The sequence below is a fragment of the Pezoporus wallicus genome, unplaced genomic scaffold, assembly GCF_028554395.1.
Source record: "Pezoporus wallicus isolate ANWC-B61680 ecotype Strahan unplaced genomic scaffold, APGP_CSIRO_Pwel_v1 contig_13296, whole genome shotgun sequence".
NCBI lineage: Eukaryota > Metazoa > Chordata > Aves > Psittaciformes > Psittacidae > Pezoporus > Pezoporus wallicus.
Window position 1 is genome coordinate 117004 of NW_026638795.1, and position 27309 is coordinate 144312.

Genomic DNA, 27309 nt, shown 5'->3' on the forward strand with positions numbered 1-27309 from the left:
TCAGTAGAAACCATTGAAATTTTATTTGCAGTCACAATGCTTACACTGTATGCAGCAAACACCCTTACAAGTCAACCAGCAATCTGCTCACGCGGAAAGGACCCAACACACAGGCGCCAGAGGGAAGAAAACGGGGAGAAAAACAAAATGAAGGAAATAAAATAAACTGAGAAGGTGGTGCCTGGGCAGAGAAACGAGAGCCCCGAGGACAGAGTGTGGGAAGAGCTGAGCAAGGGGATGCACACGACTAGCAGCAACAATAGTGGAAAAAGTACAAGGCAAACAGGTTCCCTCCCCCGTTGCTTTCCTCCAGAAGTGGGTTTGAGATCCAAAACACATTGTGGTGGCTTCCAAAGAGAATGGAATCGTTCCCAAAGGGGGGATACTTCATGCGAGGCAAAACCTTGTTATTAAGAACCCTCCTCCGTGTGCTGCGGGCCCCGGGAGCATCCCCCTGTGCTCCTGCTCGGCTGAGGGGGGAGAAAAGACACCCTAAAAGCCAAAAGAAAGGGGGAGCGGAGGGAGGCGAGGGCCCTGGGGGAGCAGGGTGACGAGGGGACAGTGCCTACTGCTGCGACAGCGGGGGGACAGGAGACACCCACGAGCAAGCACGAATGAGAGAGCACGCGCCATGGCTTAGAGTTCCTAATAACAAGGGCAGGAGGGGGGGAGTTGTGATTTCAAGGGGCTTAATAAGAAAAAATATACATTTTGGAATTTTACAATGCCTTTTTCTTTTTTTTTTTGCCTTTTTCCTTTTTTTCTCGGTTTTTGTGTTGTTTTTTTGTGGTTTTTTCATTTCTCTCTACACTGTCACTAAATAGATCTCTGCACTTTCACACAGCCACCCCTCGCCCAGTAAAGCTTCAGGCCACGCTTTCCTCACTCACACCCTCCCGCAGCACCGGTGCACCAGGACTGTAAAAATGCCCAATCACACCCTTTTTTGCCTTTTTTTTTTTTGCCTTTTTTTTCTTTTTTTTTCCTTTTTTTTTCTTTTTTTTAAACTGAGTCAATATAAACCTTGTTCAAAATGTTATGAAAAAATGTACATGTTTTATACAAGGCAGACTGCAGCAGAGCGCTGGCGTTCCACGCAGACATTCGGGCTGGGAGACGTTGGATTCTTGCACTTGGCTTTATGCCCTTCCACCCCCTTCCCATGGAAACAGAAGCACCCTGCCCCGTGAGCTCAACAACCCCTCCTGTTCCCTCCTCCCCTGGGATGTGGAGCATGGGTGGGCCGCAATCCAGCCCTGGGGGAAGAGCAGGGATTTAGAAACGCCCTCTTTTCTTTCCATCGGAAATGGTTACCCCTCTGGGCCAGGCCAAAGAGATGCTGCTCTGTACAGGGGGCCTGGGAGATGTCAGCTCATCATGTCGTTGCTGTTGACGCCGTAAGTGGAGTTCTTCATGGAGTCGTTCACCTCCCGCCTGAAGGCCGACAGGTTTTGTGTGAACCTAAGGCAGAGGCAGAGCAGCGCGTCAGAGCGGAGCCTCCGCGGCGCTGCTCCCAGGAGAGCCCCGGCTCGTACTCACCTGTCCCTGTTCTTGGTCAGGAGGTTGCGTTCGATGCCCTCCATGAGGTTCTCGAAGCAGAGGTGCATCGCCTGCTGCTTCTCCGGGGGCTGGCTGTTCACTATGCTGTTCCTCAAGTCCGAGAAATACTGGGCAGGACAAGAGAAGGACAGGTTAATTCCCAGAGGAACCAACAGCCACCGTGGCTTTGGGACAGAGCTGTCGCCAGGCTCTTCGGAGGAGGGAGGAAACGTGTCAGAGCTCCTCAGGTGACTCCTGGTGCCCTCAAAGTACCAGGACTCCTCAGTGCCAAGGCTGCTGCCAAGGGCTGCACACCCTTCCCTTGACACGCAACCCGACTGCCCCAGCCCCTCTCTGACATGGCTCAGCTCCCTCCAGCCTCATCCAAGCCCTCAAGCCCTGCCGGGAGCCTGGTGGGATGTTTTACCTTCTCATTGAGCAGTATTAAGCCAAGCAGAGGCCGCGACATTGACCACTGGTTCCTGCAGTCCTCAAAGATGATGATGTTCAGCACTGTTGACAGCATCTGGAAGAAGGAAAGTGAGGGTTTAAACCCAGCCCTTCCATCCCAGCTGTCCTCATCACAGCACTGTGCAGCTCGGGAGCAATGATTCGCCTTTGATGCCCCCAGCGTTGGAGCTCTCAGCACTGTGGGACAGGATGAGGACCTGGAACCCCCATCAAAAGGTGCAGATCTTTCACTGAAAGCACATGGAGGAGGTGCTGAAGGCTGGCAGGCCATGTACTCCAGGGGAATTGTCTCATCTTCACTTAAACAAGGCAATGAAGTGCTTAAATGCAGGGAGCAAAGGCTCTGGTGCCCTAGGGAGCTTCCTCCAGTCCAGCCAGATGAACTTTAAGGTCTGTTCCAGCCTTGTCAAGCACAGGGACCTGCTGATGCCTGCTCTGCTCCGAGTGCACAGGCACCACTGAGCTGTTCCAGGGATTTACACAAACCCTGGCTCACATCTGTTAAAGCAGTGGAACCACACGTGCTCTCTGGCTGAAGGTACATTTCACAGCTTCATTCCTGTCAACCACCAGCACTTTCTGTAACTTTCATTTAAAAAAAACGGGCAAAAGCTCATTTTTGGCTACTTCCTTTTGTATCTGAAATGAAAAAATGGTGTTCCTTGCACAAGGAAGCACAGCCCTGAAGCATGGCACTGAATCAGACCTACCAGAAGATGGATACAGAAAAGATGCAATACTAGCAAAAATAACACCTTTCTGCTCCAGAAAAGCCTGGGGGTGTAGAGCAGGGGTCATGCAGCCCCCACATTACATCATGCTAAGACAACTCAAGGAGCTTCCTGTGCCGTGTCACAACAAGGCCCAACACCAGCCAGGTCTTTACCTGCTGAATCATCTCCGGGTGCTGCTGCATGATGTGCAGGAAGCGGTCGCTCTCCTGGGTCAGAGGTGTGCTCCTCTTCTTGGTGCTGCGAGAGAGTTGCTTGAAGAGATAGGTGACAATGTGGTCCAAACAGGAGCAGCAGCCTGTGCAAACCATGGTGTCTGCAAGAACAGGAAAGCAGGGAGGGGTTGGGGCACTGCCAGAGTTTTCCCTCGCTCAGATGCACTGGGTGGGCTCCCAGGGAAGCATCACCACTCATGTGGGTCCTTCTAGGGGCTTTGCAAGCAAGAACCTAACCCTAAACAGGTCAGCAACTTCCTCACTGCTACATCTTCTGATATATTTTTATATTCCTCACTGATATTCTTCTAGTGGAAGGTGTACTTGCCCATGGCAGGGGCGTGGAACTGGATGAGCTTTAGGGTCCCTTCCAACACAACCCATTCTGTGATTCTGTGATATGAACTATCTCTAATATTCCAGCTTTAACAGAGGTGAAACTCCTCCACCCATTGACAAGGTATGTCTTGACTTATCTGGTAGCCTGAAATGCTAGCAGATAACATGAAATGCTTTCAAAGCAGTCCAAAGTATTTCCCCACCTCCAAATCAAAGCCCTAAGAGCACCACAGAGAGCAGAAGTAGTTACCTAGTGCAGTGAGACCTTCTGAAATGGAAGAGAGAATGTACATGATCACATGAGGCTCCAGACTGGCTATAAAGTTCATGTGGTCCTGGGTAAGAACTTCCAGCAAGGAATAGTATGACTGGCTGAGCTTGGGATAATCCTGCAGAGAAAGGGAGAGAAAAAGACTTCTAAGTTCTCATCCTAGCTTGTAACCACCAGTTAAAGTGTTCTGCTAGACCCAACCCATTCATTAATCATCTGAGAACTGCTTACTGCATCTCCTGGAAAGAGAACAAACCAACCTCTCACAGCAGAACTGATGGGCCAACATGTTTTCCACCCTTCTCCACCACTAAAAGCCTTTCAAACAGGCTCAACCATGGTCCAGCAGGTTCCCAACGCTGTTCTATCGAAACATCTCTCCCCCCTGCTCTGCTTGTTTCTAAATGGGGAGTGTGAGTGAGTACATGCCATTGCTGGAGATGCAGAGATAGGCCTGGCTCCCCAGGTGTCCAAGCAGAGCGCCAGCTCACATCAGAATCCACATGCAGGGTGCTGTGCTCAGCAGCAGGGCCACAGACCTCTCAGCAGCCCCCAGACCAGGGGCCCCGTCTCCAAAGGGCAATGGTTTGGCCACTGGTATATTAAATCGAGAACGTGCCAAATGCGCTCTGAGAGATGGCAACAACTCCTTTCAGATCCTGCTATGGTAGTAAGAGAGGAGTATCTGCTGCCCTCTCTCCTCAGTATTTTGCCTGTGCTGATGGGGCCTCCAAGCTCTGGGGCAAAATGGGTTTCTGTATGAGGTGTGGATCAGAGCAAGACTGTAGGCGGATATCAGGAAGCAGGTTATGTTTTAATTGCTGAGGCATCCAGATCTCTGCCCACAGGCAACAGAGGCAAGAACAATCCCTCACTCACAGGAAGTGTTTTACAGATGGAGGAGGAATTATTCTGCTAATTGCTGGGCTGAGCCTTGGAGTGCACCATGCTGCAGAGCTGAGCAGCAGCAGGGCTGCCCGGGGGGGGCGGTCCTTGGCTGCTGGGGGTGTTGCAGCCTTCACGAAGCACCTACAGCTGTGCATCCGGGAGCTGCAAGTTCCTCCTGGCCTCTGCCTAGAGCTGTGCTTCCGGGCAGCGGCACAAGTTCACTCCTCTCTGTGATTAAAGTATTCCTTTGGCGTGTAATCTTCCAAACCTGCCTTCCCCTGCTAACCACGGGTTCAGCTTACCAGGAGGTCACTGTGAGGGATGGAAAGCAGAAGCTTGATAAAGGTTTGCAAGGCATTGTCCAGTGCATCATCCCCGTACAGACGGAAGACCCCAAAGTTGACGTAGCTCCCGCTCAGTGCAGCCTTCAGCATAGAGAAGCAGATGGAAATCCCCTTGAGCTTCAAGGCATAGACTTGATCCTTTGGGACCTCCCCAAGCGTTAGGATACGATTTCCTGCGTGAGCACAGAAGCGGACTCAGTATTTCATCCAAACCCTTTCTCCCCCAGGGAGCAGGGAAAACAAAAAGTGGAGCCATAAGGAATGACTGAGGAGTCAGCAGGAAGCGTCAAAGACTCGTTCCCCCAGCCAAAGGTTAAGGAACCCGCTGCAAGTTCAGTGTGGCTCTACTAGGACCCACGGCAGAATGCGACCGCATGTCACTTTGCTGTGGAAACAGGACAGCAGAAGGACAGGCTCGCCCATGTCACCTTGCACACTCACAAGGGGCTCAGCTGGGCTCCTGCTCCTTGCTGGCATTTTCTTCCTCATTTTCCATGGCAAATACCCTGCCCTGCAGCTCGCCTGCCTACCCAGCACCTCAAGCAGAAGCATCTCCCCGTATCTAAGCATGCATTCAGCAAGCAGGCTGGCACTGCTCCCCAGCCCAGGCTGTCTGAGCTGGCAAGGGCCCCAGCCCTCCCTCCCCGAGCAAGCAGAGCACTCAAGGGCAGAGCAAGGCTGCCCAGATCCCCCTGCACACTCACCATATGTAGTTATCATTTTACTCGTTTCTCGGAAGAGCAGGATGCCATTGGGAGAGGACACATCAAACTGCAGCCGTTGGGATCTAACGGAAAGACAGCGTAAATTGGGGCTTAAACACACCTGGGAGTAAACCAAAGCTAACGTTGGAGCACCTTCATGGCTGCTGCCTGCTGGGGCACCCTCCTCCCAGGGATGCTCCCCAGGGTTCAACAAGGACTTTGGACAAGGGCCTGCAGGGACAGGCCAAGGGGAATGGCTTTAACCTGCCAGAGGGGAGACTGAGATGAGCTCTTAGGCAGAAGCTCTTCCCCGTGAGGGTGCTGAGGTGCTGGCACAGAGTGCCCAGAGAAGCTGTGGCTGCCCCATCCCTGGCAGTGTTCAAGGCCAGGTTGGACACAGGGGCTTGGAGCAAGCTGCTCCAGTGGAAGGTGTCCCTGCCCGTGGCAGGGGTTGGAACTGGATGAGCTTTAAAGTCCCTTCTAAGGCAAACCACTCCAGGGTTCCTTGATTCTATGAAAATGCCCTGGCCTGGGAGAGAATCCTGCTCCTCCTTACCAAAGCCAGACAGGACACAAGCACTGAGGGACAGAGCAGCTCTGCTGTCACAGAAGAAAGGGCCTGTATTTCACAGACACTAGGAATATTCCGAGCTGGAGGCTGGAATCCTGTCTTGGCAATAGTCACTTGGCTACTGTACACAAACACAGCCAACATCTTGGAAGCAGCACTGTAGGGCAGGCTGACTAGCTCCTATTCATAACACAATCAAGAATTCAGAGCTTGGCATTTTATCCCCTGCAGTGACTAGATCTTACAACTGAAGTTCAGCACGGTGTCCAGTTCACCTCGGAGACAAACAAGTGGATGGATTCCACAGGACTGTCCTACTGCAAAGACCCTGCTGCCCTGGGGCAAAGTCTCCCAGGATGGACTCTCAAATGGCTGTGCCTGAACCTTGTGTCCCTTCCTCCAGCTGTAACAACAGCCCCTTCCTCTCGGGTTGTGTGCTGCTGGCTGAAGGCCAGAGCAACATCTTGGCAGCCTCCCGCTGCCAGCTCAGCCAGCCTGAGTGATGTGAACAGCATCAGAGGTACCTCTCTGCTGGCAACAAGAGCTGATGCTCTAAAGCAAAAGTGCTCATCTGGCTGCCGGAGAGAACAAGGCTCATTTGAAACACAGGCTTTAAAAATTAACATGAGCTGCCCGCCTCATCTTGTACTGCTGCCCTTGGAAGCAGACACTAAAGGAATCCAGTGCTATTGATCGTGTCTCTGGTCTGAGTCATGAGATCTGAAGCGTTCGATTTTCTTCTCTGCTGACACAGAGCCAGTCCCCCCCATCCCCTTTGCAGCCTTCAGAGCATAAATAACCCAAGTACAGAAAACACAGCCGGGCACTGACACCCCCCTGAAGGCTGAAGCAGCACAGACACAAATCCCTGCCAGTTTTCAGAGGCAGAAGGTTCATACCTATTATGTACCAGCTCAGCCATCAGTTTGAGGACGGGTGTAGTGCAGGCAGGGTCATGGTACCAGAGCTCAATGGCCCGCTGCAGGATTGGCATGTAGGATGGGTAACTGCAGGGTGAAAGCTAAGGAATGTTGTGACTTTGCTTGAAGCAAAAAAGGTCACGATTTCTACCAAAAAGCTTACTTTTGTGTACTGCACCCATACCTTGTGAAGCAGCTTATGTGACAGGGTTAAACAAGAGATACTGCTTGCTGGGGTCTGCTTTATCACACAAAAAATGAACATAATTAAAAATAGAACCTCTTCATCAGTGTGCTGAGGAGTTGCAAACACACTTCTTATGCTAGGACAAACAAGAACCAAAAAGGTCTTCAATGAAAGGGAAGCCAGAACCAAAGATGTGACAGTGCAGACAGCTGACCTTCCCCAGCCCGCCTGCTCTTTGAGCAGCTATGCTCTCACCAAAAGGACAAGGATACCAACTGCTGTTGGCTTTGGTGAGCAAGAGAAGAAGCTTTTGTTGCTGCCGGGAAGCACGCATCCCATTAAAAGCCTTTGTGCTTTGCAGGTCAAATCTCTTTAGGACCACTCGGAAAAACCCCAACAGCAGCTTTGAGCAGACTTCTAGGTTGACTTGGTTACAGACAGACCTATTTTAGGGCTCAGAGACAGGATACTGAGTACTATACAAGTGAAGAGAAACCCCAGTCAGGGTTCAGCAGGGAAAATAGGACATTTGGATGCAGTCAGCCAGCGTTCTCTCCCCTCTGAGGGACATGAGGACTCAAGCTTTAGGGCAATAGAAGGATACATCCACTCAAACAGCATCATGAAGCTGGTCTTGGCATTGAAGGCAAAGGCTATTCCCCTCAAGTCTCTCACCAAGCCAACCAAAGTTCTCTGCATTGCAAAAGAAAAGAGATGTTAAAACTTGCCACACATATGGACCTCTCCCTCCCTGTCTCCACCAGCCCAGCTGCTCCCACCCCAACAGGAATACAGCCTTTCTGTGCTAGATGCCAATCCCAGGTCAGACATAGTTCTTCCTCTTCAGTGCCTCTTTCATTTGAGCCAGTGCAGTGACAGTATTGGGGTTTTTCATTCCAAACAGAAGGAAAGCTGGCTCCAACTATGAACTCCACCTGCACCCCAAAGGGTACAAACAAGGTGCACCACTGCTTTCCCATACACTGGCAGGAAAGCCTCCATCCCTCCAGCATCTGCTTGTTTCATTCAGAAGAATGGCTCTCACTCTGCATGAGTTACTTGTTCTCTCATGTCTGCCTGAACTGAAAATGTCAAAGCCCCTGAGGGAAACAGCAGGGAGAGCACGGATAACAGGGAAGATCCTGCCCAACTTACTTTTGCCTCTTGTTCATTGAAAGTATTTGTACTGAACATCTGTGCCACAGTCTCAAAGGCAGCTGTGAGAGGAAGCATGAACTGCTCATACTGATCTTCATCTTCCCCTGAAAGAGAAAGAAAAGGAAATCAGGAAAGAGGGAGATAAGAAAGGAGGAAGCAGAGTGCACATCCTTGACCCTGACTCCTGCCTATGCTGGACCTGCAGAGCTCAAGGCAGAGACACACAGACACAGGTCTACTGATGCCAATATCCAGGTTCTAGATAAGGGTTAGAACAAACTGCCAAATCAGGAAAACATTGGGAATATTACAAAGGGAAAATTTCGCCCCAGTCTTGGTGCCATGTACCTGTGGCCTACTTGTACTCTGCGACATGGCATCAAACCCACTCTCAAGCTTCTCTCCCCTGCTTTTTCTTATCCCATTTGGCTTTTCTCATTCCCAGCATCCTTTCCTGAAGGAGCTCACAGCTCCCAGCAGAGCCTGACCCCCAAACCACAGAGTTTTTGCTCTGGTTCCCAGGAACAGACTCCAGTACCTAAATCCACCATGAGAAGACGCCCAAGTGCAGTGTAGAACGTAGTCCGACACCTCATGTCAGTCAGGTTGGACTGATTGTTAATACCCAGGAAGGAAAAGTGCTCACTCTGCAAAGGGAAGAGAAGAGATGGGTTAAAGGGGAACCATCACCCCGAACAGGCTCCTGGATTGAGGGCTGAGGAGCCCTCATTCCCCTGGCTGATGCCCAGCCAACGCAAGGATGAGAAGCAGGGAGGCACATGGGTACCTTGCTAACCACATCTGCCAGGCATCTCAGAGAACATACCACCAGAGGGCAACAGGCACCGTGCCCTGCCCACTGGCAAAGCCAGCAGTGCTATCTGTCATCTTTCATCTCAGAACTCCCCAAGACCAGATGAACAAGGAAGTCTTGCTTTGCCTCCAGAGCAGAGAGGCAGTCTGCTCTCTTGGGACCCTGTAAGCATTAAATTGCTGAAAACCCAGTTACTCTACCATTGTTCTCCATGGAAAGAGTATCCCCAGATGATGTGCAGTCTGAATGCAGCTTCTGGACTAAACACAGGACATGGGACTGCCTGCAAAACATCTCCTGCTCAAGGAATACAGTGCCTGCTGCCGCTGGTCAATGCAAACCTGCTGGGTGTGGTGCTGGGAGTCATGAGATGACCACACGCACACAGAAGTGAGTTAGAAATGTGACACTTCACTGCTGGCTTTAGTTGCTCAGTCTGACATTCCTGATTTCAACCAGCAGCCCACGTGTGCACAATGAGTATCACCACCCTGGAAGTACCCCCACAGTGGCAGTGACCAAGGCCCAAGGCTGCTATCATAAGCACTGTAAGCCATGGCACTTCTTCCAAATCAGCACTTTCAGAATGAGAGCAGGAACAGTGAAATGCTGTTATATTTATATATATATATATATATATATATATATATATAATGCTATAAGTTGCACAAAGTGCTCACTGCCTGGCTGCACTGCCTGGCTGCAGCATTTCTCTCTGGAGACGGCTCTTTCAGTGGAGAGCAGAGATCCCCCCCATTAACACCTTGGGGATGAAAGGTACCACATAATTAGAGCCCCTCCAAATGGAACAGAGATGGAACACAGAGTATCCTGGCTCATACGTGGCATCTATTAGGATGGAAGCATCTGGGAGACAGGGAAGCTTCAGAAGTGAGTCCAGGTGTTAAACTGAGGGGATTATCTCAGCTGCAACAGGCAGATGGAGGAGGCTGCTGTGAGACAAGAAGCAGGAGGTGGAAGGACTCACCGTGTGATTGTTCAGCATGAACTGTACAGCGCTCAGCTTCACCAGCTTTCTAACACTGCTGTACGTAAATGGGGTGTTAAGGAAGCAGCAGAGTCAGCAGAAAACTTCTTAAAATGCTTGCAAAGGCAAACCTGGAAGGGGACTTATGTCTGTACTACTGAATACATTCTAGCCTCAATTCCACTTGTTTCAAGAGCAACTAAGTTGCATAAAGCTCTACTGCAGAGACCTGCAGTGACCATTTTTATTTACTCTGTCAGGAAGAAGACCATAAGACAAATTAAGTGCGGATGGAAAGCTACAAAATTATGGCCCAAAAGAGAAAACCTACATTATAGCCATCCACTGGAATTCCACAGCTAGATTTACATTAGATATTAGGCACAAGTTCTTCCCCGTGAGGGTGCTGAGGCACTGGCACAGGGTGCCCAGAGAAGCTGTGGCTGCCCCATTCCTGGCAGTGTTCAAGGCCAGGCTGGACAGGGCTTGGAGCACGCTGTTCTAGTGGAAGGTGTCCCTGCTCATGGCAGGGGATTGGAACTGGATGAGCTTTAAGGTCCCTTCCAACACAAACCAGTCTGGGGCTCTATGGATCTAGGCAAGACGCTGACCAAGTGCTCGCACTCTCACTCTGCTCTTCCCACTACCCAGAAGATGAGGTGGGTCAGAAATCTGTTCCACGCAGAGTGCTCCTGTTCCAGCTGAACATCTGGGTCACTCTTCCCCCATCCTGAGGTTCAAGTGCTCTGCAGACTCAACAGCTCTTCTAAAAGGATATCCAATGGAGAGGTCATTAAGCAGCTGCAGCGTCTTGGAGGTGATGGGCTCGCACCGACCCCAGTACTTCAAGTTGGTGATGCTAGGAAAGAGGACAATAAGGATGATCAGAGGGGTTTGCTTGGCTTCCCCTTTGCTGTGCGGCGGATTCTTCAGTTCAAGTGCCACCCAACATCATCAGCTCCACCCTCCACCGAGACCACAGACATCACAAGCCACAAAATATTGGTATAAAATTACTGTACTTACATTTGGTTGACTAGAAAATTATCCTTCAGATAATCTTCACTACTTGGGTCCCAAGCTACACTGGCCCATACCCAGGCCCTTGGAATTCTGTGGCACTCCAGGGCTGGTTTCTGCAGCAAGGGTAAGAGAATTCTGCGGCAGTGACTACATGCAGACGTATGCAATTCTGCACCTGCACCATCCACTGTCAGCTGCAGAATTCTAATAGCCCTTGCTCCTTCCAGGAGAGCCATTTCACCCCTTGCGGACAACGCATCACCCCCATGCATGTAAAGATGGGGGTGATGATATAGAAGTTGAGGGGGAGCTAGTGGCTGCACCTCACCAGGCACATGGCACTGGGTGTCAGCACTGGAGCTACTGAATTGGTTCAAAAACACTAATGGAGGCTGCTAAAGCCATGACAAAAAGCCAGTGGACAGGTCTGGTCCAGAGAAGAGCTGCCAAGAATAGGCCAAATAGGTGCCTACCAGAGTGGAGGAGTTTTAAGGAAGGACCTGCACTACTCTGGGACTGAACAGTACAGTCTGAAGGAGCAGTCCCCTCCCCATTGAGCTTTCGTGGCTGGTGATTGCCAATAGTCAAGTGATAGGGCATGAGTGCTTGAGGCTGTCCCCTCCCTGACTGTGGTTTTACTGAGCAGACACTGCAAAGAGAATCCGTTCTCCTGGTGTACAGCTTATTGTGGTGGCTCCACGACGGATAAATCAATCCTGGACATTGCGCGTGGCTCAGGCCCTGACAAAAGCCCGTGTTCTCTCCAGTAACCAGATGTTACTAGGTTTAGACTGAACAACACTCCCTTATATGCCAGTTCTCCTGGTAATACCTTCAAACAAACCCTGGAATCTGTGATGCCTGCATCAGGAACACTTACATTTTTCCTATGAAGACGCTCAGGACCATGGTCTCATCATTCAGCCCCAGGACCTCTGAGAGGCGGCGGTAGAGCTGGAAGGGGGAAACAACACCAATTAAAAGCTGTCAAGAAAACAAGTTCTGATCAAAGGTTCTTCTCTTGCCCTCCCTTTGCAGCACACATGCCTGGGGGGGGGGGGGCACATCTGGACTTTCCCAGACCACAAGCTTCTCTGTGCTGACTGGTCTGATCCAGACCAATACTCGCCCTCATCACTGCTACCTCTTTATATCCCTCGTCACAGCAGGTTCAGGTACTGTACACAGATACTGGAGCACTTGCTTTGCCTAAGGAAAGGGGATATCACTGTGCTCCTCCATCTGCAGCTTCATGCAGTATCTTAAGTGTATTTGTCTGGAACTCTTAAGCCCCTTGTCATACCACTGCTTCAAAGTCTCTGGGGTGGGGAAGGAAAGCCATATGTGACTGGAAAGGAAGAGAACCTGACTGGAGTGATGATGCTCCTATTCTTTACATGTTCTTTATTTAAAAAAGGTATTTTGCGTTTCTAAAGAGACATCAAGGCAAAGTCCAGTACATCTACAATTGCCTTGTGATGAAGAGGATGGATATTTATCTATACTTTGGAGCTGAGGAAGCAAGGTACAGATGCTAAGCTCAGGTTCCTCATAGGTGTATGAGGTGGTGCAACCCACACACTTCCACAGTTATCATTTGAAGTCACAGCAGAAACTCAGCAAGTCACAAAACTGAACACAGGTCTCAAGTTCCAGGTTGCTGCCATAGTCATGGGCTCTTCCTGACACTTTCAGAACCGGGTAGTTCAAAATCAGCTCAGAGTTTAACACTGGACACGCATCTAAACCACCTGGCACATGTCTGGAGTGTTTGCAGCTATAAAGAGGAGAGAATAAATAATGCCACTTGCTCTTATTTTAAAAGGGTAGGTATTACTGGACTTTGCATCACCACAGAGATGCAGCCAAGAGGACTGATTACCTTGGAAGACTTCTGCACCTGATCTCCAATGTAGATCTTGCGGAACTGCTCGAAGAAGCTCAGCATGGCAAGCTCCAGCTTCTCATTCCCTGCCTGTGCCAGGCGAGAGTCTGTCAAGTTCATCAGCTGCAGCACCCTGCACAGAGGGGAAAAACACACCTTGGAGAAGGACACAGGCAGAAAGGAGGGATTTCTGCTGTTTCCCGGCTGTGTACAACAGTATCTGTTACCTTCTGTGGGCATTGTGGGCCAAGAACTGATAAAACTGGTAAAACTCTCACTAGGGCACATTCCTCCTCAGCACAAGGCTGTTGTAAGGATTCCGTATCCCTTTAACAGGGATGCAAGGCCCTGGATTTAATTTGCTGCAGAAGTGACTTTCAGGTGCTTCAGAGCACTGCCCCATGACTGGTCCATCAAAACCACCTGAGCAATGTGCTCCCCTCACAAGAGCCAGACTCTAAACGCCAACCCCAACTTCAGCAGCAGCACTGCTGTGACCTGTGCACAGTGAGCAGGCCTGGCTGGCAAGGAAGGGGTGAAGGGATTTGAGGTAACACATATGCAGCAGAGCAGGGGAGCAAAAGCAATGAGATTCTTTTTGGCAAGTGCCACAAAGCACAAAGTGGGAAAAGATAAAACAGACTTTTCTGAACATCTCTCACATATGCTGGCTCTGAAGCAGCTGAAATATATGCAGGGTCTCACCACTTCCCCTTCAGTAACTCATCAGCTACATGGGAAGCCAGGGCTTGACGTTATCCATTGGCTCACCAATGTTACATCCTTTTCCTACCCTAGCTTCCAAGCGGAGCAATTTGGCTCTGGAGCAGAAGGCACTCAGTGTGACTCAAGGTCGCTCTACGTGTTCTCACATCCACAAAATAAAGCTTGCACTAGAGAGGATTTACAATCCCAAATATTCAGCATCGGTTAGATGATGTGTTAAAGCTATAGGAGAACTACAATATTCACAGTGTATTTATCACTTTGGATCATTAACTAGGAAAAAGACTTTTCCCCCCACCCCAGCAAATAACCATCATGCATTTAGTTCTGCTTCAATGCATGCAGTTAAGCCTGGTGTAATCCCCCTCTCACATGCTCTTCCTCCCTCATTCTCTTTCTCATGACCCACATCTCCCAATTTATCCAAGCCACAGCAGAAGGCTGCTGAGTGGCTCCAGCCAGCGCCCCAATCTCTTCTTCCAGGGTGGCCAATTCCACACTTGCTCAGTGACAAGAGGGGAAGAACATGGTGGCAGCTTCAGGAGGGCAATTCTTTTGTGGTCTTCAGTGGTGGTGCAGCTAGAAAAGAGCATCCCTACCGACAGACCAACTCGCCATCCATCGCATCCTGCTCATCCGTGCTGGCGAAGGAGACCCTGCCACCGATCACTGCCCCGATGATATAGACGAGCCATGTCAGGCGCCCTGCAACCAACAGACACATCACAACCAGCCCATCACAAGGAGGAAGGTGCATTTTGTTTTGGCAAAGGCAGGATTCAGAGGGAGGATCTTCCTGCTTTTGTGCCCATCTATACCCAAATTACTCCGTTTTCCACTTGCAGGCACAGCTTTGCTAGAAAGGAAACAAGAACGTGAGGTCTGCCTGAAAGATTTCATTATTTAAATCTATTCCACTGCAGAAAGCCACTTGTAAAACTGTGTTCAGGGTGTTTCAACACATGTAGACACCAGCAGGCAGTGTTTATTCTTTCAAAGTACATGTGGCTGGTGGAGAAGACAACCTCATGTGGAGCTTTGCCCACACATACAAAGAGAAATAAAGAAGTGCTGTGTTAGATCAGACAATACTGCTTCAAAAGGAAGAGGAACAGTTTCCACACCTGTGCTGATGTGCCTAACTCCTCCTCAGACAAGGAAGCCAGCTATGTTATCAGAGAAGGGGAATAACACAGCTAAACTTTAGCCTCCAAAGGAGCTGTTTCTTTACAACCAGGATTAAGCAATTCTCAAACCAACCAGCCAGGCAAGTACAAAACCTGCACGCTGAATGCACCCAACACTGTGGGCATCCTTCATCCTTCAGGCACCGGCATCAGCTGAAAACCTCACTCCCAGTTACTCACTACCAACAAGCAGCTGGAGGTCTCTGTCCCGTACTCAGTGGGGAGATTCAAATGAGCACTCCATAACCTGCCACTGACAAAAGAGGGAGGGGGCCAGGCAGTGCTGACCACCTCTGGATGGGGGAACATCCTCAGAACTCATCTCTGAAAGCCTGGGGAAGGAAGTGCTACATCTCCCCCCAAAAGGAATGGAGTCAGCTGTAGGACAGCAATATCTTCAGCAGCAATGCTGTGTCTGTCTACAGCCAAAAATATTCTACACCTTACGAGCACCACCCTGTTTGTGAGATCTGCCTCCCAGCTTTGGGTGCAGGGCTTTCACCATGAGTGCAGGCTTCTGACAGGGTGCTCAGGAGAACGGGCAACCTACTGCAAGCTCATAGGCCACAGTTCTCAAGCACGCTCACCTTCTTGTACAGCAACGTCCATGGGGCTGGCAGTGGCACTCTGCAGCAGCTCCTGGTAGGACTGGGCTGACTGGTCAAAGAGCTGCACGAGCAGAGCACAGGTCTTCTCGTACTCGCACCGGCCAATGGTGGACAGCTGATCTAGCTGCTGCTGTACAAGGCCAGTATCATCCAGTGGATCCTCCAAACCATCCCTAAGGAGCAAGAAAGCAGATTACAAAAGATTACACGAACCTCAACAGTAAGTTTACTGCAAACTCCAGAACCAGGTAACCGTGCTGTTAAGATACCTAAAACGGTATAAGCTGGTCAGTCTTCCTGAGGAGAGGCATTAGTTTATTTGATCATTTGTCTTCATCAAACACAAACACACACAAGGTGGAATTCATCCCACACCAGTTCAGGCATTAACAGTCCTGTAGGCTGCACTAACACTCAAAGGGAAAACAAAAGATACTTTTAGGTAATTTTGCCATCCTACAGCAGAGATTTAACAACCGAGTCACACTTTGTATACATATTCCTCTCTGCTGGCAGTGTAAATGGTATGCTGCAGATGTTTGATAAGATGAATTCTAAACATAACCAGAGACCACTCAGGTCAATCTCAGCCATTGGAGATTGAGCAAGGTCTCAAAAAAGCCATCTTAAAACAAACTTCAGAGGCAGAACATGCAGTTTAGGTGAACCAGCCTTAGGAACCAATGGTGACTCCCAGAACTTCCTGCAGCCATACCCATTTCTAAACAGGAATTCAGAATGGAAACACACTGGAGCCTGCTGTGTTAGCCTGGTGCTGGCAGGCAGGCTGCTGCCATCCCTCTGCTCTGCTTACCTCAGGATTATGTGCACAGACTCCAGCCTGGATGTGATGTAAGCTTTTGTGACTTCTGGGGTGTATGTTTCCAGCATGTGAGGCTCTGTGGCTTTAACGTAGGGCACTGATGCAGCCAGGCGCTGCCACAGGCTCAGCAGATAGTGAACGCTATTTGGGGCAAACTCCCAGTGCTGCAGGAGAAAGAGAGGGCAGGAAAGCAGGGAGGAGAGGGCGAGGAAACCAAGTTATGATCTTGGTTCTTCCACCCAGGTTATCTGCACTCACAGCACAGACAAGGCAGTATCTAGCAGCTTTAATACTGTGGGTGCCAATGTGAGCAACGAATTTTACACCTGAATGCAATGGGCATTATCAGCATCCAGTGAACACTGACAGACAATCCTTAGCTCCTGGGTGGTGCAGCTGAGCCAAAGTCTTTGGTCCCAAACTGCTGCTGAGCTCATGCTGTAGAGTGCTGTGAGCAGCTCCCCCAGTAGAATGTACAGCTTAAAGCTGTTTCCCAGATAAATATTAAGATTTAAGAGACAAAGGCATTATGCAAGCTATACAGTTTCCTTGACCATATTCTGTGCAGGGGTGCAGTTACAAGCTGTATCCACCAGTGGAAAACACAGTGAGAATATGGCATGATATTCATATTACAAGCAACCCCTTCAACTGCATTTTAATAGTGATTGATACATAAGTCTAAAAATAAATCTTATTTAACAAGCTGGGTTTTTTGCCCTCTGCTAGGACATGGGAAGGCTCTGGAAGCACAGCAGCTCTGCCTTCCCTCACATCCTGCTCCATTCAGGAGGAATTCAGAGAATCATCAATGCTTCTCCACAGGGTTCTGTCAGAGCCTGTGGGGCTTTGTGGTAAAATAACAGCAAATTACAGGGCAAAGAACAGCTAAGAGGGTTGTGATTTTGTTTGAAAAGAAGACAAAGGGCACGAGCACACCTCGAGGGGGAGCAGAACCACTCTGTACCTGCAGGCTGGTCACGGTGAAGTTGGCAATGAGTCGGATGACCTCGGGGTAGTTCTCCACCTTCACCAGCTCTCCCAGCTGGTAGTTGCTTTTCAACCGGGCCAGCAACCGGCAGAACTCATGGTAGTTGTTTGGGTCTGACAAACTCTGAGAGAAGAACAGGAGGAGAACTGAGAAACACTCCCCAGTGCTTGGTGGTGAGCTACAGGAGGTGCAGAGATGGTGGAATGGTAGGAAAAGGAAGAGAGCAGCAAGACGAGGGTGCTGACATGCTGGCACAGGGTGCCCAGAGAAGCTGTGGCTGCCCCATCCCTGGCAGTGTTCAAGGCCAGGTTGGATCAGGCTTGGAGCAAGCTGCTCTAGTGGAAGGTGTCCCTGCCCATGGCAGGGGGCTGGAACTGGATGAGCTTTAAGGTCCCTTCCAACACAAACCAGCCTGGGATTTTATGTTGCACCCTTCACCCCACTGCCACAAGTGGGACACACACATTAGAGAGTATTTTTGGTGAAAAAACATGATGCTGAGTAAGCAGGGACCCAAGTCCACTGCCTGCATCCAAATACTCACCTGGGGGTTTTCCAGTATTCGTTTAACTCCATCCACGAGATGAGATAAGAACTTTGCTCTCTCTGCGTTGTTGAAGAGGGATCTGCGCACAGAGGCTATCTGCACCAGGCAGGACAGGACCTGGAAGGGGCAAAGAATAAATAGGAAGGAATCAGAGCAATAAAGTGAACAGCACGTTTCCTTTTCATGACATAAGGAATCATTTCAGTCTGCTGCTCCTTTGCATGCTCTGGAACAGCTCCTTCTCTTTGCGGCTGTGTCATCTGGGTATGTCAAAGGTGTGTTCCAAACTCTGCTCCCAGAGATGCTGGGATTTCTTCAGATGGAGAATACAGATTGCATCAGACTGAACATGCCCCCGGATTGGCAGGGAAAGCTGCTGAACTTAACTCAGACTTGGAGAAGTATCGCTGGAGACAGAATGAAAGGCAGGAATAAAAATAAGTAAGTCGATCTCAACCCACCCTCTGGAATTTAAATCCAGAGTGAATTCCCAGGGTGCCACTGCAGTAGTAACAGGGTAGTGAATAGGATTTGGAAGAGCAGCAGCAGTTAGCTAGGACTGGCACCCTGCAAGCCTTACCCAGAGGCAAAACCTCATTCCCTCTGACCAGCTCTGACTGAGAAGTATTTGTCAGAGAGGGCAATGCCTGGCAGGCAGGTCTTTTTTTTCAAAGAAGAAATAATCCATCTTTCAGTTCAGCTGCTCTACTGGCCACTTCATCCAACTGGGACATGGCCTAGTTTGAAAGTGTGGAAGGAGAAAGTACATTGATCAGTTGTGCTCCCTACCTACTCGCAGTACGGTTTTAGGACTGACTCAGCAGTGCAGTGGGAATAGCATCCCTCAAAAAGGGGTGGCTGGGAGAGTGAGCAGGCAGGCTCCAAGCTATGGAAAGACAAGGAAGGGGGCTGGAAGCAAACAAGCTGCTCTTAGGTCAAATCTAAACCTGCAGATGCATCAAGATACAAGCAGCAGCACTGGATCCTTTGTCACTATGGCACATGGCAGTGTCATCAGTGTGGAGGCAGCTGTGTGAAGCCAGCCTAAGGCATTTTAATCACCAGTAAGTCTCCCAGATGAATCCTACACACACTGCCTGGTAGTGGAGTCTGTAAGGGAAATAAACACTGAACTTACCAGAGGAGAAAACGAAGGAGGGATGGAATGATAAAGATCAAAAAATAACTGAAGGGTTGAAGAATCCAGGAATGCTGAAAGAGAACAGAGCATTATACTGAGGACACCTCCATCTACTGCTTTCCATAGGTGTAAAGCTCAGCTTACCAACCATGGCATGTGTACTGTCATGTGAAGTACCACTCTAGGAACACATTCCCAAGGGATTTGACATTTTTACCCCATTTCCTTTCCTAGAAATAAAGTAAATCTCCTGGTACTTGCTGCTAAGACAAAATTATAGGGAGATATTTTAAGCACACAATCTGTGAAACTGCCTGCAAAGTGACTGGTGAGAACAGCAAGGATGCTGAGAGCAGGTGCCCAGTCACTTGGTACTGCCATTTCTAAAGCAGCCCAACCATTTGCTGTTTCCTGAATTGGCAGGTGGAAGACTGGAAGGGCAGAGGGTGTTTTTATAGCCCAAGAGAGCCAACCCCAACTGAATTGCTTTTGTAATGGCGCTAAGGAAAGGCTGGATTTTACACCTGACATCCTACATGGCCGTTTATTGCAGTACAGCAAGGGATGGAGCAGGTCAGCCCTGCTCTCAGCTGCTGTGGCGTAGATCACAGCCAGCTTACCTGATCTCCAACTAGTTGGGATCTGCACAGTGCAAAGATCATCTGAGGACTCGTCTGTTGATGTGCCAATGAAATCAAAGTTCAGGCAGTTGTGTGTGAGCTTAAGCAGCTGCATGAGCAGCCCGTGCTGGCTCTCATCGTTCAGGTTCAGGTTCTTCCCAGAAGCCTATAAAAGACATGGAATTACAAAAAGGAAAAAGAAATCAAGGTTGACAGCTGAGTCTGAGGCAGTAATTTAACTTGAAACAGGATGTGGCAATCATAAGGATCACATGCCACATGCACCAACACCAGTGATCACATACTTTCACAGGCAGCATGTGTATTTACATGCTTTATCTTCACAGGAGATGGATAAACAGCACTTTCTTTTTCACTCAGCTTGTACTGCACAGGAGGAAAACTAGCCAGGCTTGCCAGCATACAATCATACCATGAGATTCCAGAGATAAGGAAGTTCTTATTAAGGTTAAACACAAGAATACATTTCCTGCCTGAGGAGCACTTTGCAGCAGGGAATCCTGTTGCTCCACCTACCCCTCCTATGGAAATGAGGGCCTCCATTACTGCTGCACAGATGATCTGCACAAACCCTGCTCTGGTTACACACTGCCATGGGCAGGGAACACAGGGATACTCTCAAGTAACACAAAGAACTCAATGGACATGAAATGTCAGGTCATTTCACTGCAGCTGAAATGCAGCATTTGGGTCTGGGATCCAGGGACAGGCCAGCCTGCCTGTGCTTTGTATTATCACTCTGTACTTAAACCAAACCAAAAATCCCCAAACTAATAACAAAATAAACCCCAAAACTGCAGTCCTGATCCAGCTCTGGGGCAACAGCAGAAGAGGGACCTGGAGCTGTTGGAGCGAGGCCAGAGGAGGCCACGGAGCTGCTGCGAGGGCTGGAGCAGCTCTGCTCTGGAGCCAGGCTGAGAGAGCTGGGCTGGGTCAGCCTGGAGAAGGCTCCTGAAGGGGAGGCCTTAGAGCAGCTCCAGTGCCTAAAGCAGCTGCAGGAAGACTGGAGAGGGGCTTTGGCCAAGGGCCTGTAGGGACAGGACAAAGGGAATGGCTTTAACCTGCCAAAGAGGAGATTGAGAGGAGCTCTTAGGCAGAAGAGCCCAAAGCCTGTTACCCAACACGCAGCCCCAAAAGAGATGCCAAATGACAGATTCCTTACCTGTTTCAGTAAATTGCATGACAGCGTGAAAATATCGAACAAAGATGAATCACGGAAGGAAGAGGCTATTTTCCTGTGCTTGGTCAGTGGATGAGTAGTATCCGCCTGAGCAGAGAGAAAAGCAATGCTTAGACCTGAGGGGCAGAGGTGGAACAAGACCAGCAGGACACAGCGGAGCCCTGTTAAGCCCTGGGACACCCAGGTCTTCCTCCCCAAAGCGATGTCACACCAGTTGGCTACTCCAGGGGGATGCACTGTGCTATGGCTCTTCCATGGATAAAATCATACTGCTGATGACAGGACCTTCCACCTCCAGTGCAGCTTCCCTGCACCCTGCCTGACAGCAAGGGTGGGTTTACCCTCAAGTTCATTTCAATCTCTTCCAAAGCAGGATCAAAAGTACTTCAGTCATTTTAGAAACTCCAACACTGCCTTCTAAAGTGCTCCAAGCTCCTGAGAGTTCGATCCTATCTGAAGCCCTGGGCAGACACATGGTCAAGTCCCAGCAATCCTAATTCCCCTCCTGAACCTGCACAGATGAGAAGAAACTAGGAGAGTTAACCACTGCCAGCCAGTTTGGACTGTGCTGTACCTATCATAGCAAGCTCCAGTTCTGGACCTCTCACTGTAGCAGAATAAAAAGGCGAGATGAGATTCAAGAGGCAAATCCACACAAACTGCTTTATACTGGATAACAAAGTCTCCAGCTGGTTCAAGCAGAGGCACACAATGTGAAGCTCCACTTTCCTTATGCTTTTGTTACTACACCTCTTTTAACCTTAAATATGCAGCCTTCTCATCCAGCATTGCAGGAGTCTGCAGCTCTAACCACCGCAGACCTCACTTCAATGTATGAACCATCACAACAACCCCATGGAGGCTGCAAACAGTCCTGTCTCTTATACTGCAGGTGAGAAGGAGAAGAAGCCCTGCATCACCCAGCAGATCAGAACTGAACCTAAATTGCTCAGGTGCTCTAATGACTGAATTACCATCCCTTACCTCCTGCTATTAGATTTTAGGCTCTTTCAGGAAATGAGCCTTATTTCCTCTCTCTGTGGTCACTGCAGATCTCACGTGGGTCTGGGCTCACAGTGAATAAGCATTTCTCTTTTCCTTCACCAGGAGGCCACGTACCTTCCACCAGTGAACTGCTGCAGCACAGGGGATACTCAGCACCCGTGGGCAAGCCTGTGCAGTACTCACAGGATGAAAACTGAGACTTCCCAACAGTTACCAGCACTCTGCTTTATTTGTTCTGGGAGCTTATGGAACAAGCACCTTGGCAAACAGAGCTTGAGGAACTTCAACTGTCGTGCAGTGCAGTTGGAAGTTTCACCAGTTACCAAGAAAAGCCTGAAGAGAAGCCCCATGAAGGAGCTTTGGGGGGGGGTGGGGGTTGCCATGTACACAAGCAAGACCTCACTGATGAGTGGCCACGTTGGCACATTTACTATTTTGCAAGTAATGGCAGTTTTAGACTTTCCCAGATGAGTCACTGAATGCAGCCCTGAGCACTGGTTGGCACAGAGCACGCTCAGGAAGGAGTAGTAAACTGTGGCAGGTTTGATAGCCAAGAGCCTAGGAAGAGATTTCTGATCAGGCTTTAACTTCATTGCCTATTCTAGTATCAACCTGTAGAGACTGGAATTGGGACAGGTGCCAGCTTCTGTGCTGCCCATCCTCCTGCAAGCAGGAGTGTAGCACTGGATAAAGATGTTGACAGAAACAGAACCATTTCTAGAGGACATCACACTTGCTTCTATCCCTGATGTAAGGAGGTGAAGGACCAGCCCCTGTGGAGATGGAGCTGGGGTTGTACAAAAGCCTGGGCATGGAAATGGTCACAGGGTGCCCAGAGAAGCCGTGGCTGCCCCATCCCTGGCAGTGTTCAAGACCAGGCTGGACACAAGGCCTTGGAGCAAGCTGCTCTAGTGGAAGGGGTCCCTGCCCATGGCAGGGGTTGGAGCTGGAGGAGCTTTAAGGTCCCTTCCAACACAAACCAGTCTGGGATTCCATTCTATCTCAAATCACATCAAAATATGGGAGAAGATGGAAGATGCCAGTGAAACAAAACAGTTTCTCAGGACAGGAGGTTTCAGCATCTCACAACAGTGACTGGGTAAAAACAACAAAACAAAAAAGAACACCACCCAACACAACATCCCCACACCAAAACCCAAACCAACCCCCAACACCACACAGCAGGACACAACAATATGAATGAGAAAATTGGGACACTTACTTCACTGAGGAAGGCTGTAGCACTTACTTGATTAATTTCATTAGTTAGTTGGGACAGGATTGTCACTCCTATGATGCAGTGCTCTACACTATCCTGGGAAAGCAAAGGGACAAGGAATGCAGTTAGCAGTGCCAGGGGGTTATGAAGCTTCACCAGCATACAAACACCTTTCTGCTTGGAGACACGTTTGTGTACAAGTGCTTTACCTTTGTAGAACTGTGACTGGAAAAACGCCACGAGCAACCCCAAAAGAGAATTTTAAACATGCTTTTGAAATGCAGGATTTTGCGAGCAATGCAAAGTGGTCTGAAGAGCTGGGTGATAGGAGCTAATAAAACCAGGCTCCTTTCATTTAACGGTTTAATCAACCATTTTGTGCCTGAGCTCTGAAAGGGTTTGTTTTCCAAAAGTCAGTTTCATGTTAGCAGAGGCTCTGTGGGAACCTGACTATTAAAACTGCCAGATAAACTCTCCCTTCTAAACTCCAGGCCTCAAACACCACAAGCAGCAGCTGACCAGGCTTCTCCAGCCACCCTCCTGCCACACAGAGCCCATCTCCCAGTCAAGGGACTCCATTCTCCATAGCCTGCTCAGCCTCTGCCTGCACTGGAGACACCCAACAAGGGGCCAATTGTGAGCTGAGCTTGTCACAGACACCTCCTCTCTGGGAACGTTAATCCATTTATCAACTGACTGAAGAGAAACAACCTGTGTTCTTCCTTTGCCCCAGTTTCTGTTCTGCAACTAATAAATGATGTTTCCTTTCCCAGCTCCACCTTGCTTTGCAGACCCCCATCTCAACTTGGCTGCAAGAGAAACTGAGGCATACTTAGGCCTGGGACATGGTCACTTCTTTCCTGGACCAGCTCCTGATGACAGTCTTGGTATTTACATGATAATATCTGATAGAAGCCACTGGCAAACCTTGCTGAACCACAGCTTTAAAATCAAGAGCAGCCTCCTGTACACTAGAGTAGCCAGAACAGGAAACCTAAGCAGGCAACCTTCCACCTACACAAGTCTTTTGGGTTGGGAATGAATCCCTTACACTGTGGTGGTAGCACGTATGTTTATGAACTAAGAGGCTCTTAAAGACAATTTGAAACAGGAACATGTTTAACACGCTAGTTTTGGGCTATATTTTGTTATGATAACTCAGCTAAATATCTAACACCATTTCCAGGCATGTGTCACCCTTGCAGTGAAGGGAAGCAAGTCAAGCATGGCACATTATTTCCCTCCTAGACAATGAACCCACGTGTTTACCATTTTGCACTCATCAGCAGGGTGTACTGAAGCTTGAAAGAAGAATTGTGCAACTGGAACGCTAGAAGATGGGTCTTAACCACTGCATACTAATGGTGGCAGCATCCAGAAATAAACCCCTGCCACACCAAGCTTCAAGCTGTAAACCACTGACCTGTCCTGCCAGTTGTCAGCTGCTCAGCCCTGGCAGTCACTATTCCACCAACAAATGCCCAGATGAAGGGCTGCACAGAGGATACTGAGGTGCTACACAACAGCTGGAAGAGCACGGACTTGCAAGTGCCACAAGGTGTGTATTCATCTCACAAAGAAAATCTGACCTGTAAAAACCTTGTGACATCTGTGATCACGTTCCTGAAGACATATTCATCCTTCTGACAGTCAAACCAGCCCAACTTTGTGATCCTGGCATACAACTGGATTAGGGCTTGCGTGACAAACGTTGCCAGCTTTGGCCTCGTGGCAAGGTAGTTGAGCACATAGTTCCCTGAAACAGAGAATAAGTATCTGCAAAGGAAAACTTGGCAGAAGGGACTGATGATAACACTGCTTTAGGAAAGCAGTACAAAAAATAACCAGTAGCAGGTCAGATACAAATATTGACCTTTTACTTGTACCTTTAACATATGAAAGCTGCGGAACAGATCTGGGAAGTGGTTAGAAGCAGGTGAAAGTTCTGCCCTACAAACCCTTGATACAGAACTCTTGATACACAGAAATGTTTCTTTGCCTTTCGGGCATCCTGTACCTCAGAATGTCCATGCAAAGCCCAGTAGGTTGCAGAAAACCTCCCAGCCATGGTGAAAGCCCACAGGACATTCCCATTAGTGTGATTAGAACTGAGGCTTGCACTTACGGATATCTATTCGCTGTTCCAATGGTAATGGGTTGTTTGTGCGTGACACGAGCTTGGTAAGGCAGGTAGCTGCCAGCAGCTGGGAGTAGGATGACTGCAAAGAGAAAGTCAGAAAGCAAAACACAAGGAAGATTTTACTGCACATGTCAGATCAGCAGCAGTGCTGGGGTTTAAGCCAATTCCTCTCTAGAAATTTGAGTTTAAAGCATTCATTTCATTGGTAAATCTCAATACTTTCCATAGCATTTATTCTGTGTTTAGAGACACTAAAGTAAATCAAATTAGTGTTTGAAGTGTTAAAGAGCTTTTGAAAATCAGAAGACAACAGAACCACCACTGAAGGCCGGAGTAAACTGCAAGCATCAAACTACACCAAGTTACCTTAAACACCTGGCTGGAAAAGCCAATCTGCCCTCTGAGCCATAGGAGTACATTACTGTGCCTTAAGAAGCATTTGTAACTTCCGCTTGACCACTAAACACAGGTAAAACTTTGCTTCTCCCAGCACAGCACAGGACCACTGAGCTGTAACCTAAGTCAGACTCACAGATGAGGGCAACCAACTACCTCAAAGCCTGGCTGCACCCGACTGCAGATCACAGCCGGGGAGATGACAAGCATTCTGCATGCTCATTTCTGGAATATACATACTGCAGAAAGCTGAGTATCCAAGGTGCAGGAGATCCAACATTCCCAAGGATAATGGCGATAAATCAGATCCAGACTGAACAAAAAAACCCACAACCCTCTGGCAAGGGTCGGAGGGGCAATGGATCACACACAAAATGAAATTGGGCTGTAGGAGCTCCTCTAATTATATATCTAAAACTTGATTTATGCTCAGGTAAACCAGTCATTAGCTCGAACATAAACGCTTCAATCAGTTTGGTTTGGACTTCAAGTTGAACCAAATGTGGAATCCTTTGCTGTGTGTACATTTGCTCAGCCTGTTAAACATTCTTTGTGCTGATGCAATGTAAGAACCCAATGGCCACTTCAAAAAAGAAAGCTGAAAGCACCAGGCACGATTTACTGCTGGCATCTCTGACATCCTTTCTGTTACACTAATTCTAAAGCACATGATCTGATTTTCCCTGTGTTAAACTGCTAGATTATTAAGACAACACTATAGCAGGGAAACATTCCAATGACACATTCCAGAAGCAGCACTGCTGGCTTTATCCCCACTGCACCTCTTTACACACACCAGTTTCTTCTCCCCAAAGCCTCCAGAGCAGGCAGCAGTTCCCACAGTCTTTGAAATACCACTGCCATAATAATGTTTTCAACTTGAAGCTTGCCGTGTCTCAGGAAGCCTGGGAGGAACGCAGCAAGGCCACAAGACATCAGAATTGACAACTATTTGTAGGAACCACTGCAGCAGCAGAATTAGCCATCAGAGCCAGCGCTTTTTTGGCACAGGCTGCCCATGGATTGAGATACATGAGAGCACAGAAGGTATGGGATATAAACACTGCATATCACACCTTGAGGCTGTTTCCCTTATCAATGCCCAAAACACCAAGACACCCTCTGGACAATTATATTGCTTTACATACACTCCCTCTTTCTAGAAGCAGCTGGCACTTGCTCAGGCAGTCGGGGCTGTTGGTGAACTCAACCAGGGCTTTCTCTGCCTGCAGCCGTGTCGCGGTGTCTGTGGTCTCATAGAGCTGCTTACACAGGTTCTCTAGCTGGGCTAGGCTCTGGAACACAGGAAAACACAGCAGTTAGAAACAAGAGGGGTTACAGTTCAGTTATGCAGCAGTTTAACCCGGGTTATAGGGATGTATATACATATACACACGTACAACTTCACTGTCTGCACAAAGAGAAACACACCTCACCACATGGCTTCTGGGGTCTGGAAAACCTTTTACACCTCATCCTGTAACGTATCATCCTAATCTAGTGAACTGAAGGGAAAAAAAAACATCCTCAAGTCTACCTTTTCTGTCATCCAGGGTCAAATCCCTACAAACTTCATTTATATTCCCTTTGCAGGGCATCATAAGGGAAGACTTCAGCATCCTGGGATGTTGGAAGGATCTTGTGTTAAACCTTCACA

At 48.9% G+C, this 27309-nt stretch overlaps 1 protein-coding gene across 1 annotated transcript; it reads right to left on the reverse strand.

Annotated features, from left to right (window-relative positions):
• XPO7 (exportin 7) lies at nucleotides 1–27143 on the reverse strand. Its single transcript, XM_057412641.1, has 28 exons — nucleotides 27084–27143; nucleotides 26801–26947; nucleotides 25242–25335; nucleotides 24706–24872; nucleotides 23120–23212; nucleotides 20875–20979; nucleotides 19692–19857; nucleotides 19069–19142; nucleotides 17928–18047; nucleotides 17360–17506; nucleotides 16384–16556; nucleotides 15549–15742; nucleotides 14374–14479; nucleotides 13046–13181; nucleotides 12044–12117; nucleotides 10928–10999; nucleotides 10141–10213; nucleotides 8877–8985; nucleotides 8336–8442; nucleotides 7785–7873; nucleotides 6973–7080; nucleotides 5503–5585; nucleotides 4757–4971; nucleotides 3546–3684; nucleotides 2897–3057; nucleotides 1967–2065; nucleotides 1540–1667; nucleotides 1–1461 (listed from the first exon to the last, which is right to left on the reverse strand). Exons 1-28 carry the CDS (start codon nucleotides 27141–27143, stop codon nucleotides 1368–1370), a joined length of 3333 nt encoding a protein of 1110 aa, XP_057268624.1. The 3' UTR covers nucleotides 1–1367.
• Nucleotides 27144–27309: the final 166 nt, after the last annotated feature.

What these genes read in the sequence shown, in the direction of transcription:
- XPO7 (XM_057412641.1), bottom strand. Translation starts at nt 27,143, where the DNA reads ATGATACGTTACAGGATGAGGTGTAAAAGGTTTTCCAGACCCCAGAAG. An exon ending in ATGTCACAAGGTTTTTACAG is followed by an intron (nt 23,213 to 24,705) that starts GTCAGATTTTCT and finishes TTGCTTTCCCAG; the next exon opens with GATAGTGTAGAGCACTGCAT. An exon ending in TCTTCTCATGGTGGATTTAG is followed by an intron (nt 8,443 to 8,876) that starts GTACTGGAGTCT and finishes TTTCTCTTTCAG; the next exon opens with GGGAAGATGAAGATCAGTAT.